The following is a 16431-nucleotide window of genomic DNA, read 5'->3' on the forward strand; positions in this document are numbered from 1 at the left end:
AGCCACCTGACTCCTGTAGTACTGTAGCACTGTAGCAATGTAGTACTGTAGCAGTGTAGTACTGTAGTGCTGTAGGACTGTAGCAGTACTGTAGTACTTTTAAACCTTTCGGGAAAATAAAATTCACACAACACGACACAAACAAGTTTTATGATTTTTCCAAACTTTTTTTTCTTGAACTTATTCAAATATATACTGAAATAATATTAAAATATGTATTTTGTCAACCTTTAGAAACGTATTTCGAGGAGAGGAGAACAGAGAAGCCTAAACAGTGTAAAGCAGAGCAGAGTACAATATAGTACAGTAGAGTTATCATCAAATAGGCTACTCATCAATGATGCAAACCTTTCTTTTAAACCTTTAGAAACTCTTTTTTTTCACGCACAACACGACACAAACAAGGTTGAAGATTTTGCTGAATTTTTTTTCAAAAAAATCTTGTCAACCTTTAGAAACTTTTCTTTCAAAACTTGTTTAAAAAAATCTTTTTTCAACCATTCAAAACTTTGAGAGAGGGGAGAGGAGAACAGAAAAGCCTAAAACAGAGTGTAAAGCAGAGCAGAGTACAATAAAGTATAGTAGAGTTCTCATTAAGTAATCAATGATGCAAACTTTCTTTTCAAAACCTTTTTTCTGAAAATGTTTTGTCAACCTTTGAAAACTTTGAGAGATAACACTAATAGCATGAGTCAGCCTAAAAAAACCCAAGTTGGAATTGTTTCCTCTTTCCAACATCTTGATTCCAACGTGACAGTACCCATACCACAATAATTGGACCCCAGCCATGAACAGCCATGCTGCCTTGCTTGTGGTTCACAGTGTTTGCCACTAGAGGCAACACAGATTACAGCCTCTTTCTAACTCCAGGGGGCGCTAGAGGCTGCTCCACTGCCTTCATCCATAACTGCCTACTCACCACCTCCCCTCGGTCTCTCCCCCTTTTTCAACCTCTGCCACCCTCTTTCTTCCTGTCTCTCCAGAGGCTTGTTTCCCTCTCTTCCCCTCCCTGTATTTCTCTCTTCTCTTCCTCTCTCTCCCCTCTCTTCTCTTCCTCTCTCTCCCCTCTCTTCTCTTCCTCTCTCTCCCCTCTCTTCTCTTCCTCTCTCTCCTTCATCTCCTAATTTCTGCCTCCTCAGCACTAGTTCATCCTCTCCCTCCCCTCTTCCTCTCTGTCTCTCCCCCCTCTTGTCCTCCTCCCTCCCTCCCTCCCTCCCCCCCTCTCTCCCTCCCTCTGCTCTTCACCAGAGTCCCTGTACCCAGGAGCTCATTCATTCATGTCTCCCGTAGACACGGTTTGGAGCTACATTTGTATTCATTTCTTTTGTCCAACTGACAGGACATCGTGGGCTTTCTCACAACCTCAGGAATACAGCTGTGTCATTGTAGTTTGTGAACTAAGTTGCAGATGCATAACTATAAAAAATGAGAAAGCTATGTTAAGACAATCCTTGTCCTTAAATAATGTTAGATTTTCCCCCAAATCTTATGCAACATATTGAAAACGATTAAAAACTGGTTTTATCTTCCCCTGGAGGATATGAATCTCTTTCTTCCCCCATCTGTCTTCCTGTCTTCCTGTCTTCCTGTCTCTCCTCATCTCCTTTCTCTTCTTCCCTCCCTCCTTCTCTCTCAGTACTCTGCCTCCAGTGTCCTCCTCCCTCTCTCCTTTTCCTCGCTGCCTCTCTCATCCTACCCATCTTTCTTCTTCTCTACTCTTCCCTGCATCAATCCCCTCCCCCTTCCGTCCCCCCACATCACTACCCTCCCTCCCTCCCTTTATCCACACTCCCTCTCTTCTGCCCTGCCCTGCATCACTCCCCTCCCCCTCCCGCCCCACCAGCATCACTTCTCTCCCTCCCTCCCTTTATCCACACCACCTCTCCCCCCACCTCACCCCCTCCCTTTACCCCACCTCTTCCCTCCCCCCCCATATCTCTCAACACTGCAGTTTAGGACTCCTACCAGCCTCCCCCATCTCCTCCCTGCCCCTCCCTCCCTCCTTCTCTCTTCCACTGGTGTTGTCATTGTCTCTCAGCTCCATCCAGCCTCCCCCTTCCCCCACTCTCTCCCCCCCTCCTTCTCTGTTGCTCTTTCTCCCCCTGTCTGCTGCTGGAGTTATCATTGTCCCAGCACCTAGCCCCTCCGTCCCTCCCTCTCTCTCTCCGTCTCCCTTCCTCCTCTCTGTCTCCCTTCCTCCTTTCTGCCTCCATCCATCCTCCCTCTCTCTCTCCATCCCTTCTCTCTTTCTTGCTCTCTCTCTCTCTCTCTCTCTCTCTCTCCTCTCTCTCTCCAAGCCGGTTCAGGTTGTACGTTGTGGAGAGTTCTAGAACATTCAGGTGATGAGGTGATGTCATCACAGAATGATTATGAAATTCTACTCTGCTGGTGAACAGAAAGACAGGCAGGCAGACAGCAAGACCTCCAGACAGGCAGACATGTAGACAGTCCGAAAGCCAGACACAGGATCATGTCCAGACATCCATCCAGCAAAACATCCATACAGCCAGACATGGGACCATGTCCAGACAGATGTAGAAGGAACAGTGATGCTGCCAGAACAGGCCTGTGCTGACTACACTCACACAGAAGGTATTTATACTTCCTGGTTTGAAGACCCCATCACCACCTCAACAGTCATAACCTCCCAACACCATATCACAGATGAGCCATCAGAATTCTCAGTGGTTCATTGTGTATGACATCACAAAGAGTCCCTCTCCCTTCCTGTAGGGGGCGCCAGCTGTGGCTTCACATCAGCCATTACACGTCACTCGCTGGCCCCCACCCTCCCCCTCCCTCCCCCTTCTGCTTTATTCCAGTCGCTTCCTCCCTGTCTGCCTGCCTCTCTCCCCCCTCTCCCTCTCTGCCTGCCTCTCTCTCCCCTCTCCCTCTCTGCCTGCCTCTCTCCCCCTCTCCCTCTCTGCCTGCCTCTCTCCCCCCTCTCCCTGCCTCTCTCCCCCCTCTCCCTGTCTGCCTGCCTCTCTCCCCCCTCTCCCTCTCTGCCTGCCTCTCTCTCCCCTCTCCCTTTCTGCCTGCCTCTCTCCCCCCTCTCCCTGTCTGCCTGCCTCTCTACCCCCTCCCCCTCTCTGCCTGCCTCTCTCCCCCCTCTCCCTCTCTCCCCCCTCCTCTTCACACTCCCTCCCTCACTACCTTATCCCTCCTCTTTTTTCTATCTCTCTCTTCACCCCTCCCCCACCACTACCTCCTCTCACTCCTCTCTCACACTTCCCTCCCTCCCTCCTCTCCCTTCCCCCTCTCACCCCTTCCTGGCTGTCTCATTCCCTCCCTCCGTCTCCCTGTCTCTCTCTACCCTCCCCCTCTCACTCCATTCCTGGCTTATTCTCTCCCTCTCTCACACTCCCCTCCCCCTCTCTCCCTCACTACTCCGTCTCCCTCTCTCTCTACCCTCCCATTCTCCCTCTCTCCTCAGTCTCTCTCACTCCCCTCCCCCTCTCCCTTCCTCCCTTCCTGGCTTATTCTCTCCCTCTCTCGCACTCCCCTCCCCCTCTCTCCCTCACTACTCCGTCTCCCTCTCTCTCTACCCTCCCATTCTCCCTCTCTCTCACTCCCCTCCGCCTCTCCCTCCCTCCCTCCCTTCCTGGCTTATTCTCTCGCTCTCTCACACTCCCCTCTTCCTCCCTCCCTCCGTCTCCCCTGCTCTCTTTACTCCAACCTGCCCCCATCTGTCTCTCTCTTTCCCTCCCCCATGTCACCCCCTCTCCCTAGTCTCTTTCTCCCCTCCCCCCACCCCCATCTGTCTGTCTCTCTACCCGCCTCCCTTAATTCCACCCCCCTTCCTCTCCCCCCTCCCCCTTCCTCTGTCTCTCGCTCCCCCGCCCCTTCCACCTCCTCTCTCCCTCCCCCTTCTTCTCCGTCTCTTGCTCTCCCCCTCCCCCTTCCTCTCCCTGTCTCCCCTCCCCTCCCTCCCCCCTGATCTCTGTCTGCTTCAGCACTGCAGACAAGAGCCTCCCCCTCACTTCGCTAGGCCTCTTACCAGCCTCCCCCGTCTCCCCCCTGCCCCTCCCTCCCTCCCTCCCTCTCTGCTGTTCCTTGTACCAGCATAGCAACACTAAGCAGCCAGCCAGAGGGAGGGTGCCCTCCCTCCCTCCCTGCCTGCCTCTCCCTCCCTCCCTCCCTCCCCCCTCTCTCCCTCCTTCTTACACACACACACACAGGGGCATTTTCCCTCCATTTTAGATCTAAATGTAAGCCAAGAGGATTGTCAGGCATGGAACATAACTCAAAAATATAACCCTGATTACAGTCTCCATTCAATTACATATGCATGTGCATAAAATGAGACAACAGAGATACTATCTCATGTTCTGGTCCGGTTTTGGCCCTGATTCCTCAGGGAATGTGTGGTATACCTCGTAAACATTGGACGAGAGTCCATGAGATCACAACTAACCAGATTCCAAGATGGCATCAAGCACCAGGATCTGGAGGTCTGGTGCAGGTCTACTGCATCTTGTTGGCCCTTTCTTCTTGAAGATGTCACCTATACCGTGACCTCCCCCTCTCTCTCACGTTGCTGCTGGCCCGGCCTCCTCTGGAGGAGCTTGTCTGTGTGGTCTAGCCTCCTACGGATATCGTCTCCAGTTCTCCGACCTCTAGAACCTTCTCTGGTTCTCCTGTCTTGAGTTCTCCGACCTCTAGAACCTTCTCTGGTTCTCCTGTCTCCGGTTCTCCGACCTCTAGAACCTTCTCTTGTTCTCCTGTCTCCAGTTACCAGTCTGGTTCTGCTGTCTACAATAACCCATCTAGTTCTCCTAGCTACAGAACCTTCTGCTGTTCTCCTGTTTAAAGGAATATTCTCCAGTTTTTGTTTCTTCTCACGTACCACAGGATGGATTTATTAAATAACCATCAGTCTGGAAAGTCAGCCTTAACGAGTAAACAGGAAGGTGTGGCTGACACCAGGTAAACAGGGAGAAGCTGTGGTCCTCGAGAGGTAAACAGGGCGAGGGTGTGGTCCTCACCAAGTAAACAGGAAGAGGACGTTGCCCACACCAGGTAAACAGGAAGAGGACGTTGCCCACACCAGGTAAACAGGAAGAAGGGGAAAGTGAAGAAGGAAGTCGAGACCAAGGCAGCTGTGAGAAGCACGATACAGCACTTTATTGTTCATAAATGCTTAAGTGAAAAATTAAAATAAAACAAAAACAAATACACACAAATTTAAGATCACAAATTAAACACAAGTCATATCAATAGCAGACGCTCGCGCAATTTGTTTCTTAGGCGAGGGTGGGGTGGGGCAAAATAATGTTAAGTAGAAGGATTTGGAGACAAAGCAACGCTTCTAAGACACAAAGCACAGGGCCACAGAAGCCCTGATACTTTAACAAAGAGGAAGTTGCGAGGTTATGAAGGAGAGGGAATCTTCTTTTCAATAGAACCTAAATCATTTTTACAGCAAAAAAAAAAAAAAGTAGAATTATACCCAACTGCAGGAAAAAACAACAACAAAAGCAACTGATTATGTTCATTCATTTGCATTTTTATATATAGATATATTATTATTTAGCAAAAAATGCAATGTTTCTTGTTATAAAATAAGCAAAATTAACAAAGTTCCAGCCACCAAAGCGACACTTATCTTATAGCAAACCAATGGAGAACAGATGAGACTAAAGTGAACAGATAGAATAGCAAATATTTTTTGTCTTTTTTTAAGTACATCTACCGCCAGCTCACCTCCCAACTGTCTAAAAGACTGTACAAATATACACTATCCTTTCCCCCCCTGCATCAACTGTGAAAAATTAAGGATTTTCTACTTTCTCTTTTCTGCCTAAAAGCTAGTAACTCGTTATGACTCGACATTTTAGCCACAGTGGCTGATAAACGAACAAGATGTACTTGAATCTCAACTTTCTAGTAAAGTAAATAGAAGGCAGAAAAAAATCTATTGTTTGGTGCATCTTCAGTGTGTTTTCTCCTCCACTTCCCTCGTTTAGAGAAAATTGTAACTTTGTTCACAAAATCATACATCTATCATGGCTGCTTGACACTACAAAGCAGCTCTTTGTTGGCCTTTTGACACGACGGGTTCAGTGGTCGTCGGATGGCTTTGATGGAGCTGAGAGGATCGGGCGTCCACCTCGCTCACTTCCAACACACTCAGCAAGTCCGTTCAAGAGAGGCAGCGTTGTTGGCATGGGTCTCTGTGTCCACCGGTCAGACCCACTGTTTACCCAGTTGGGCTCTGGTTCCTCCACTCCCGGTCGGGCTGAGTTTGGAGCCGGCATCGGCCTGGATCTCCTCCCCCTCAGCCGGAGTCTCTGCCGACCCGTAGCCGTTCTCCTCGTGGCCCTCCTCATCCTCCTCTTCGTCCTCAGACTCTGACCCGTCCAGGTCGGAGATCAACTGAGGCTCCGGCTCTCCCTCTTCACCTCCCGCCAGCATGTCGTCACCCACAGGGTTCCCCTCCTCCTCTCCCCCCGTCTCATCCTCCTCTTCCTCCTCCTCGTCTTCCTCGCTGTCCGAGTCGATGGCGATGGGCTCCGAGTCGAGCCGGGGAGGCCTCTGTTCCGACGAGCTTCCGACCGTCTCGTTTTGGTCTGTCTGAGCGCCTTTGGCTCCCGATCCGTCCCCCGCCGTGGCCCCCTGCTGGGCCGCAGCACCGGAACTGTCGGCCGCATTCCGCTCCTGCAGCCGCAGCAAAGCCCCCTCGGACCGGCCCATGCAGGACCCGGAGGTCCTCCTAGTCTCCGCGCCCTCGGGCGCCTCGTAGGCGCAGGCCTGGGCAAAGGAGAGCTCGTGGGACAGCCTGCTCAGCTCCCTCATGTTGAAGCCCAGCAGCACGCTGGCCTTCTGGCCCTCGCAGTCCTTCATGCACTTCCTCCTGCGGTTACTGAAATGGCTGGAGATATCTGACTTCCACAACCATAGGCTGGCCGCCAGCTTCTCCACCTCGCGCCGCGTCGGGTACGGCTCCCGATTGAAGTACTGCGTAAGGAAGGCCTTCCGCGCCTCGTACGACTCGTCCTCGTGACCTTTGGGGTCGAGCGCCAGGACCACAGGGTCGTTGGGGTCCTCTACGAAGGGCGCTGTCTGGTCGCCCGGCACCAGCTTCCGCCGTTTGGGGTCATTGGGGTCGCCCTGCTCGAAGCCGGCCCGCTTCAGCGCGGTGCCCTGCGCCTGGGCAACGCGAGGCGAGGGCGCCGGCCGGCTGTCCTGGCCGTTCTGGGTCTTGCCCACTCCCCGGCAGTGCACCAGGTGCAGCGTGATGGTGGAGGCTGTCATGTTGCTGGTGTACACACCCAGGCAGTGGATGCACTTGTAGGTAAGCTTCTTCTCCACCGGGTGGACGGTCTGGATGACTTGGTGCCGTTCCCGCAGGTGGTGGGCCAGGGCATCGGAGATGGGCCCCTTCAGGATGGAGAAGCAGAGCGGGCACAGGGTCTTGCCCACATCCTTCTTGTAAGGAACAGCAGCTTGCGGGGCACTCTTGGGAGGGGAGTCTTCGGGGGAGTCGGGGGTGAGTTTGGGCGGCTGCTGGGGTATCGCCCTCTTGCCCTGAGTGGCGGTGGGGATGGCAGAGGTGGATGAGGAGGAGGCATTGTTCTGGGCGTGGAAAGCCACAGATTCCTCAGGGGCGTCCCTCATGTTGTAGGTGGTGACGATCAGCTGGACGTTCTTGGGGTTCCCTTGCTGCAATGTGAGATCAAAGGTCAACGGGGAGTCGGTGCGAGGCCCCACGGTCTCGTCGGGGTGCGCCAGCCGCATGTGGGCCACCATCTTCTCCACGTCGTTGAAGGTGGCGCGGCAGTGCGGGCAGGAGAGGCCGTGGATCAGCATGTGGTTGAGCAGCGTGTCGCTCGGTAGGTAACGGTTACAGTACAAACACTTGCTGGTGAAGTTGTGGATCTTCATGATGTAGTTCGCCACCGCTGGCACTTTCTCCGCCTTGTGCTCTTTCTCGAAGTGAGAGCTGTAGACGTTCTCGGGGAACAGCTCGTTGCAGATGGTGCAGATCTTCCACTTCTGGGTGTAGGAGGTGCCCAAGACCGAGGAACCGCCCTTCTTGGCGGTGACGGAGGCCACCGTCGTAGCGGCGGCTTGGACGCGTGACGTCAGCTGGGTGGCCTTGATGGCGGACGTGGAGGCTCCGACCACGATGGGGCTCCGCAGCGCGCCGCCCGGCAACAGCTGCTTCGCCGCCTGCGACTGCTGGGGCACCGACACCTGGGCGTTTCCCGGCAGCGTGATCCTCACCTGTTGCCCACCGATGGAGAACGACTGGGTCGTCCCGGGCTTCAAACCAAGCGCACCCTGCTTCAGCCCGGCGAGGAGCCCCGCTGAGCCGAGGCCGGACTTGGGGATGACGATCCGACTAAGCTGCTGGGCAGTGAGCGGACGCACCCCGCCTGCCGTCACCAGGGAACCTTTGGGCGTGACGCCGATGATACCTTTGTCGCCGGCAGTCTTGGGGGACACCATGATGACGGGCTTGGCGCGGGGCACCACAACGTTGGTGTGCCCGATCATGGCGGTGACCTGGTAGCCGATCCGCTCGTGGTCCTCGATCACGTGCTGCACCAGCGCCTCGTAGGTCCGGGGCACGAACAGGCAGCGCTTGCAGTGGATGGTGTTGCTGTTGGCGTTGCTCTCTGCTGCACCGCCGTTGGGTGTGCCGGCTTTCTCCCCGGGTTTCACCAGGTACGGCTGGGCCACGTGCGAGAAGTGTTCCCTGTAGATGTGCTTGCGCACCACGTTGTAGAGCGGATCCCGGTATGTGCACTTCTTGCAGTAGTACACGGCCTGCTCGATGCTGTCTCCCGTCCTCTTCAGGCCGTCCTTGATCATCCCCCCCGCCATCACGCCCCCGGCGCCGGGCCCGGGGCGAACGGCGTTGTTGGGCATGTGGAACAGCTTGATGTGTGTCTCCAGGGTCTTCTTGTTGCCATTGTAGGTGCAGTAAGGGCAGTTGAGGAGGATGCGGCTCTCGAAGTCCTCGCTGTGGACGTTCCGGAAGTGGCTCTTGTAGGCGGAGAAGAACTTGGAGGAGAAGGGGCAGCCGGAGCAGCAGAATGGCTTGGAGCGGTAGTCCTGGAAACGGAGACAGGGGGTTAGCTAACGCTATATGGTACATGCTAACGGTACATGCTTCAGTTGGGTTACGTTGTTCTTCTCATTCACAGTTCTCTGGTTGATCCTCCCCCGCTAACCAACTATTAAAAGTTAACTAGTTGTTAACTTTTGTTTTGTTGTCGTTTACATCGTAGAGCCTTATTAGCACCACGGTCATGATTAGCATTTCATTCTTGGAGGGCTCACACTAACACATCAAAGAAATGGTAGCATTTACAATGAAAGTAAAGGAAATAAAAATAAAAGATCTAAAGAGGCACCGTAACGCATCACGCAAGAGTAACACTGAAGGGCTAACCCGTACCAGTGTGTACTACCCACTAGCTTAGGGCTAACCCGTACCAGTGTGTACTACCCACTAGCTTAGGGCTAACCCGTACCAGTGTGTACTACCCACTAGCTTAGGGCTAACCCGTACCAGCGTGTACTACCCACTAGCTTAGGGCTAACCCGTACCAGTGTGTACTACCCGCTAGTTTGTGGTCCATCTAGCACAGAGTCAACTAACCTGGGGTTTGGTGAGAGACGGTTCCCACATGCACACATCATCCCAGGTCGTATGCTTGATGTAGAACTCATTAGGGACGAAGTCTTTGAAGTCCTGTAGGCAGTAAAAGATCAAAATTAGTAAATAATTTATAAACTACATATTGTTATAATTTAAAGGCATGATAATCCTCCATATTTAACAGATAACAGCATGTTTGAAGTACATTTTAACACATTGTCTGATGTGTCGTTTGCGATGCTTAATGTTTGAAAACGGTTTTATACTTCTGCCTATTCTTAAGACGTCGTCTGACTGACATGGTACCTGTCCTTTTAAACACCTTACTTAACCAGAATTAAGTAATCTGAAACATTCTTCAACAACATTTTACAAACAAAACAGTGAGTGCCCTCTAGTATGAGCCCACTTCAAGACACTTATCGATCTTCTGATCGATCTGCTGATTGATCTGCTGATTGATCGGGCTCTAAACATTGACTGATTGATAGCTGCACTCTGCTAAGACACAAAAGTAGAAGAAAGACGAAGAAGAAACCTTTTATTAGTCACATCAAAAGTACTTAAAAGCCACTTCCTGTTCCAGTTAGGAGTGAACACTGTAGACAGGAAGTAAACACTGTAGACAGGAAGTAGTCTTCATCGCTGTTCCACAGTCGGTAAAGCGGAGTGTTCCATCAGTCAGTCTGACAGCGATGCATGCTCACCTGCCTCTGGTAACCCAGTTAAAACCATCTCCTGATGTCACCAAACAGTTTGGCTAATTTACTGTGTACTCAGTTCTCGCTTCCAAAGGACCCCACAACCTACAGCCAAGTGGCTGAATAAAGTGATCCTCTACCCTGTACCCTCTACAGCCCCTCCCCCCCCTCGCCCCCTCCCCCTCACCTCGATGTGGTCTCTGCAGTACTCCAGCCCGATGTCTCCCAGAACTCTCTTCACGTTCCTGCGGGCCTTACGGAGGCTGCCCAGGTTGTTGACGGGGAGCTGGAACATACTGCCCACCTGGAGGACAAACACAGGTGTGAGTGACAGGTGAGACAGGTACAGGTGAGACAGGTACAGGTGAGACAGGTACAGGTGAGACAGGTGTGTAGGGTGCAGGTGAGCCTGGGGATGACCTGTTCATTGTCCTACAGAGGTCGAGTAGGGACACTTAGACAAGCGTGTTAGCAGTAGGTGTAGAGAGACAGCAAAGTTATCAAGGGAGGAATCACAACAACAAACGCTTGGAAATAATTAAGGTTTTGTGTTTGGCAACACCAAGCTGTGAGCCCCCAGTGTGGCTGTAGGTGACCTGCCACACCTGGAGACGTAGAACATCCCTGTACAGGTACAGCAGCACCAGCCAGGCCCCGCTCAGCCCCACTATGGGGAACCAAGCTCTCTCGGTCAAAGGACCACAACACAGGAGAACTTCCAAAACTGTCACAGCAAAGTTGTAGAACACACACAGCACCGTTCTGAAAAAGACAGCAGCGTTGTAGAACAGACACAGCAGCGTTCTAGAACAGACACAGCAGCGTTCTAGAAACCGAGAAGAGACCTGAAGCCCACAAGAGGATCACTGGTTTAGCCAAACACACTGACGTCACAAACACCTGACAATCACCTTTCAGATTCAGGTCACCTGTTGTGTGTTCTTTACAGACTCCACAGCTGAGATGTAACACGCACATCAGCTGTGCCTGGAACAGGAGAGATCGCCTAGTCATCACACGTTAAAAAAACAAAACAGAAAAAAATAAAATAAATCCCCTGTAATTCTCTATGAGGGTCAGAGGTCATCTATCTAGGTCAAGGGTCTGTGTTTAACCAGATGACCTCATGACAGGTTGACAAGCAGCTGGAACCCCCCCCCCCACACACACACACACACACACACACACACACACACACACACACACACACACACCCATCTCCTACCCCACACACACACCCATCTCCTACTCCACAAACACACACACCCTAAAACAAGCCAGAAGGCTCAGAACTGTTCCAGAAGCTTGTCACCGTTCTTGAGCTTCTACACCAAAGCCGTTAGTACAAACTAAATGATGTAGTGGACAGCTTCCCGTCTGCCTGCCTGGCGTCGTACATGCTCCCTGCTCTCAGTTCTCCCATCATCTGTAGATGGCGCTAGAGAGCTCATCTGCCTGTGTTATATAATCCCTCCCCTGCTCAACCTACCCCCCCCCCCCCCCCCCCGAAGCCTCTCCCGCAACCATGGAATGGCGCCTCCTATTGAGTCAGCAACGATTCTACGGAGCAATATGTCTGCAGTGAGGGGGAGAGGAGGGAGGGAGGGGAGAGTGTAAGCTTGAGGGGGAGGGAGGGGAGCTGAGCAAAGAGGGTGGGGAGAGGGAGAAGAGAGCGGCGAGTGGAGAGGGAGGGGAGGGAGGGAAGACAGCAGTGCGAGAAGAGGGAGGGAGGGAGGGAAGGGGGAGGGGAGAGAGCAGGGAGGGGGAGGGGAGAGAGCTGGGAGGGAAGGGGGAGGGGAGAGAGCTGCGAGAGGAGAGGGAGGGAAGGGGGAGGGGAGAGAGCTGCGAGAGGAGAGGGAGGGAAGGGGGAGGGGAGAGAACAGGGAGGGGAAAGGGAGGAGACGGGGGAAGAGGAAGGGGGAGGGAAGGGAAGGGGGAGGGAGGGAAGGGAGAGGAAGGGAGGGAAGGAAGAGAGCAGTGAGGAGAGGGAGGGAAGTGGATAGGGGGAGGGAAGGGAGAAAGAGGAGGGGGAGGGAAGGGAGTGAGAGGAAAGGGAGGGAGGGAGTGAGAGGAAAGGGAGGGAGGGAGTGAGAGGGTAGTTGTCTGGCAGAGCAGGCAGTCTCTCTATGGCTGAGAAGGGGAGAGAGATCTAGGCCTGTTCCTACACCTCCACAAACATACATTCTAAGTATCTCTACAATGCTTCTGAGTTCATTCATTGTGATTATGCCATGGTCATTAACCAAGATCACTATGAAGATTATAATGATGACACTACCTCTGGTGAGATATAACTCCTAACCTCTTACATACATGTAAAGTACATGGGCTGGTCCACAAATAATAAATAAATAAGAACGTTCAATCAATCTCCTATGTTCAATCAAGCCCTCTATATGTATTGCCCCAACCACAAGACCACAAGAAACCATTGAGGTTAAACCACACGTGTTGTCTGAAATGACAACACAATTATCAAGTACGTATCTTTTCTTGTCTAAACTCACTCGATGGCATGACAACGTACCACCGCTGCTAACACTACCGTTTAGGCTAAATGTTTTTATTACGAGGTAAAACACCGGAGGCAAGTCCAATTGACCAACTGACATCACTCGTGTTTCCGTGCTCACCGAATCAAACGTGCGATGTGTAGAGCGCATCATTCGACCGGCGTCACCTAAACACTAGCCGAGCTATTCGTTAGTGACAAGAATATATTTGATAAAATAAAAATTGTCCACCTCTTAATTTCAATACGTTTTACTTTCGAAACGTTTAATTAGGCACGTAATAAAACTATCTTTAGCTAAGGGGTAAACCACCAGACAGCGTTCGCATCACCACTTACCACTACTAGCCGTCTCACTCGTCAATGTTTAACAAACAAATAAATACTGTTGTTGAGTAAATACCACTATGGACGCGCCACGGTGCTACATTCTGTCAACCCAAAAGGACTCTGGCAAAACATGTCAAAGGGCTTTAAACAGTATCGTACACCACGGGGCTTTGATCAGTATCTAGCTAGCTAATATGAACGTTTCCAGATCAGTGGTAAGCAGCCAGACTGTTAGCTAGCTAGCAGCTGCTTGGGAATCACAAAGAGAGGCACGCGAAACACCGCTCCAGCCGCCTAGCATGCTAGTTAACCAGCTAGCAAGTAGCCCTGCACGAGCCCAGACTAGCGGTGTCGATTCCGGTCAACACATCATGACTGAACCAAGTTTTGGGAACTATAAATGACACGATACTCAAATGACAACTTAGATACCTGGATAGCTGGTCGAAAGATTCTTTGGGATTATCTCCAACAAGCAATTATATTCATGGTGATTAAATATCAATAACTGTTGGCGAGCCTGCCCGGGAAAGGTAGCGACATGACAGGGTTAGCTGGAGAGTTGTCGCTGCTTTTCCTCCGAGCTGGCTAGCTAGAGTACACAACGTTTCGAAGCCGAGCTGGCTAGCGCGTTAGCAAGCTAGCTAGTTTCTAAAAGCTTGGTATGATGAGTTTTACCTGGTTTTGGAACCGAGCCTTGCGTTGGAGTAAATTATATCTGTTCAGATCAATAGACAGAGAGACACTCCCCTCTCGTCTATCCCTCCAAATGCCCGGACCGGGACTATCCGCCGTGCCGTGTACTTTCCGAGCGGACACACCGGACTAGGATCGCGACTCTTCTCTCTCGCCGACACGGGGTATCCGTGTGCCTCTGTTCGGCTTCTGCGGAGGAAACTCCGCTGAACCTCATTTAGCTTGATAAACCCCGAGACTCAGTACGCTAATGGTGGAACTGGGTCCCGTGAGCAAAAATACTACTAGTGTCCCTTCATTCAAAATCGCGATAACTCTCGCTATGACTGTTTACTGAAGGCTAACACATTTCCATCTCTATTCACTGATCCTAGACAATACACCCCTAGCCTAGAAACTGCCCTATCCAAAATGGCGCAATTGAAAGGGCGGAAGTGACATATGTATTTGATTAGCATAAGAACCTCATTGTAAGAACCATTGATTCCAGGCTTAATTAGTGTAGAAATCAATTAAGTTAATTAACGAAAGATTCACCAGCGATCTTTACCTGTTAGTAGTCGGGTAGTGGAAGCCCGAGGACTGGTTGTTTCTCTTCCGAGACCCCGGGGTAAACAACGCGAAGGCGTAATGACAAGATTCAACCAACAGCAGGCGCCCTCCGGTGGACCTGGGGTTGGCTGAGAGCGCATGCGTTGCGTGACTACATCTGGCGCCCTCCCCTGCAGAGGGTGGATGTATACAGAGCCTCACTACTCCCCCAGCTGCCTCTGCACTCGGAGTGTTCTCTGGTGGAGAGGACGACGGAAGGTGGCGCTGTGTTGTGCTCGCGTTCCATTGTACCAAACTCACCGGGACTACTTCCCTGAGAAGCAGGCTGGGGCAGCCACGCGCCTGTAAAGCTCCCCCCCCCCCCCCTTGTTACTGAGTCACTGGTACTAGGCTGACAGGAGTGCACGTGTGTGTGGGAGGGGGGGAAGAGGGATTTGATCCAAACTACAACTGAATGGATGAGTGATTGTGCGAGTCTGTATGTTTCTCTGATGTACAGCTCTCTATCTTTCTTCACCCCCCCCCCCCCCCCCCCCCCAAGGGACCACAGAGAGAAGCTTCACCTAGGTTGACCTTGTGACCTCTCTATCAATAATTAAACGTACCCCAACCATCAGTCTTGGTGCGTGCTGTATCGATCAGCTATGTTCTTGTAGACTATCCTAAGCGTAATCAAAGAATAATTTGTTGTACTGTAAACGATATTGCCTTTCTTTTACTCTCTAAATGAGAGGGAATAATGTTCCTTTCTGGACCTCATGTTGAAACACAGGACACAAGATTATAACTAAGTTTTAGATAACATTAGATAATAAGGGTGACATTAAAAAAAAGAAAAAAAGACGACAATTCAGAACTTTACGAAACGTGTGTACTTTATTTTTTACAATAATCACAGATCTACCTGCTCAGGGAACGAACATGAAAGCAGATCCTCAGATCAACATTCTGCGTTTGCAGACAGCTTAACTAATCTCACCGTGGTGTAACACGGACATTAACCCGGACTGTGAAAACACCACGTCCGCTGTAAGGAGGAGTTAAACAGCCCGACGCCACAGCTCCTGGTCTTCATCGCTCTTCATCACGTCATCGTGGTCTTCATCACGTCGTAGCAAACAGCGTGAGCAGCCCCTTCAGGAAGGACACAATCTCATTCCCGCCCAGTTTGGACTCTCCGTAGACTCGGTCCACGAACGTGATGGGAACCTGCAGAGCAGCTGGACGTTAGCCTGTCACGTCATCACAAACCGGTTACTGTGACGTCGTATGACCCCCCCCCCAGTTACTGTGATGTCGTATGACCCCCCCCCCCCAGTTACTGTGACGTCGTATGACCCCCCCCCCAGTTACTGTGACGTCGTATGACCCCCCCCCAGTTACTGTGACGTCGTATGACCCCCCCCCCAGTTACTGTGACGTCGTATGACCCCCCCCAGTTACTGTGACGTCGTATGACCCCCCCCCCCAGTTACTGTGACGTCGTATGACCCCCCCCCAGTTACTGTGACGTCGTATGACCCCCCCCCCCAGTTACTGTGACGTTGTATGACCCCCCCCCCCAGTTACTGTGACGTCGTATGACCCCCCCCCCAGTTACTGTGACGTCGTATGACCCCCACCCCAGTTACTGTGACGTCGTATGACCCCCCCCCCCAGTTACTGTGACGTCGTATGACCCCCACCCCAGTTACTGTGACGTCGTATGACCCCCCCCCCAGTTACTGTGACGTCGTATGACCCCCCCCCAGTTACTGTGACGTCGTATGACCCCCCCCCCCCCAGTTACTGTGACGTCGTATGACCCCCCCCCCCAGTTACTGTGACGTCGTATGACCCCCCCCCCAGTTACTGTGACGTCGTATGACCCCCCCCCCCAGTTACTGTGACGTCGTATGACCCCCCCCCCCCCAGTTACTGTGACCACAGGTGAAGCTCAGTGGTAAGAGCACTTGCATGCAGATCAAGGTCCCAGGTTCGAATTACCCCATGTACTGTAAGTCCATTTGGATAAAATGGTCTGCTAAACA

The 16431-nt window shown here is 51.9% G+C and overlaps 2 protein-coding genes across 2 annotated transcripts; both read right to left on the reverse strand.

The window, feature by feature from the left end:
- Positions 1-5102: 5102 nt before the first annotated feature.
- adnpb (activity-dependent neuroprotector homeobox b) lies at positions 5103-14224 on the reverse strand. Its single transcript, XM_067240577.1, has 4 exons — positions 13832-14224; positions 10499-10615; positions 9611-9703; positions 5103-9060 (listed from the first exon to the last, which is right to left on the reverse strand). Exons 2-4 carry the CDS (start codon positions 10604-10606, stop codon positions 6187-6189), a joined length of 3075 nt encoding a protein of 1024 aa, XP_067096678.1. The 5' UTR covers positions 10607-10615; positions 13832-14224; the 3' UTR covers positions 5103-6186.
- Positions 14225-15263: 1039 nt separating this feature from the next.
- Positions 15264-15612, reverse strand: dpm1 (dolichyl-phosphate mannosyltransferase subunit 1, catalytic; the record flags this gene model as incomplete). The annotated part of the gene is given in 1 exon segment (XM_067240739.1): positions 15264-15612. A coding segment is annotated over 1 exon segment (107 nt), but the record flags the coding sequence as incomplete, so codon positions are not given.
- Positions 15613-16431: the final 819 nt, after the last annotated feature.

Source organism: Osmerus mordax, chromosome 7 (assembly GCF_038355195.1).
Source record: "Osmerus mordax isolate fOsmMor3 chromosome 7, fOsmMor3.pri, whole genome shotgun sequence".
In the NCBI taxonomy this organism is placed as follows: domain Eukaryota; kingdom Metazoa; phylum Chordata; class Actinopteri; order Osmeriformes; family Osmeridae; genus Osmerus; species Osmerus mordax.

Coding starts and splice junctions, on each gene's coding strand:
- adnpb (XM_067240577.1), bottom strand. CDS start 10,606: ATGTTCCAGCTCCCCGTCAACAACCTGGGCAGCCTCCGTAAGGCCCGC. Junction 9,704..10,498: donor ACTGCAGAGACCACATCGAG/GTGAGGGGGAGG, acceptor TACTGCCTACAG/GACTTCAAAGACTTCGTCCC. Junction 9,061..9,610: donor CGTCTCTCACCAAACCCCAG/GTTAGTTGACTC, acceptor CTCCGTTTCCAG/GACTACCGCTCCAAGCCATT.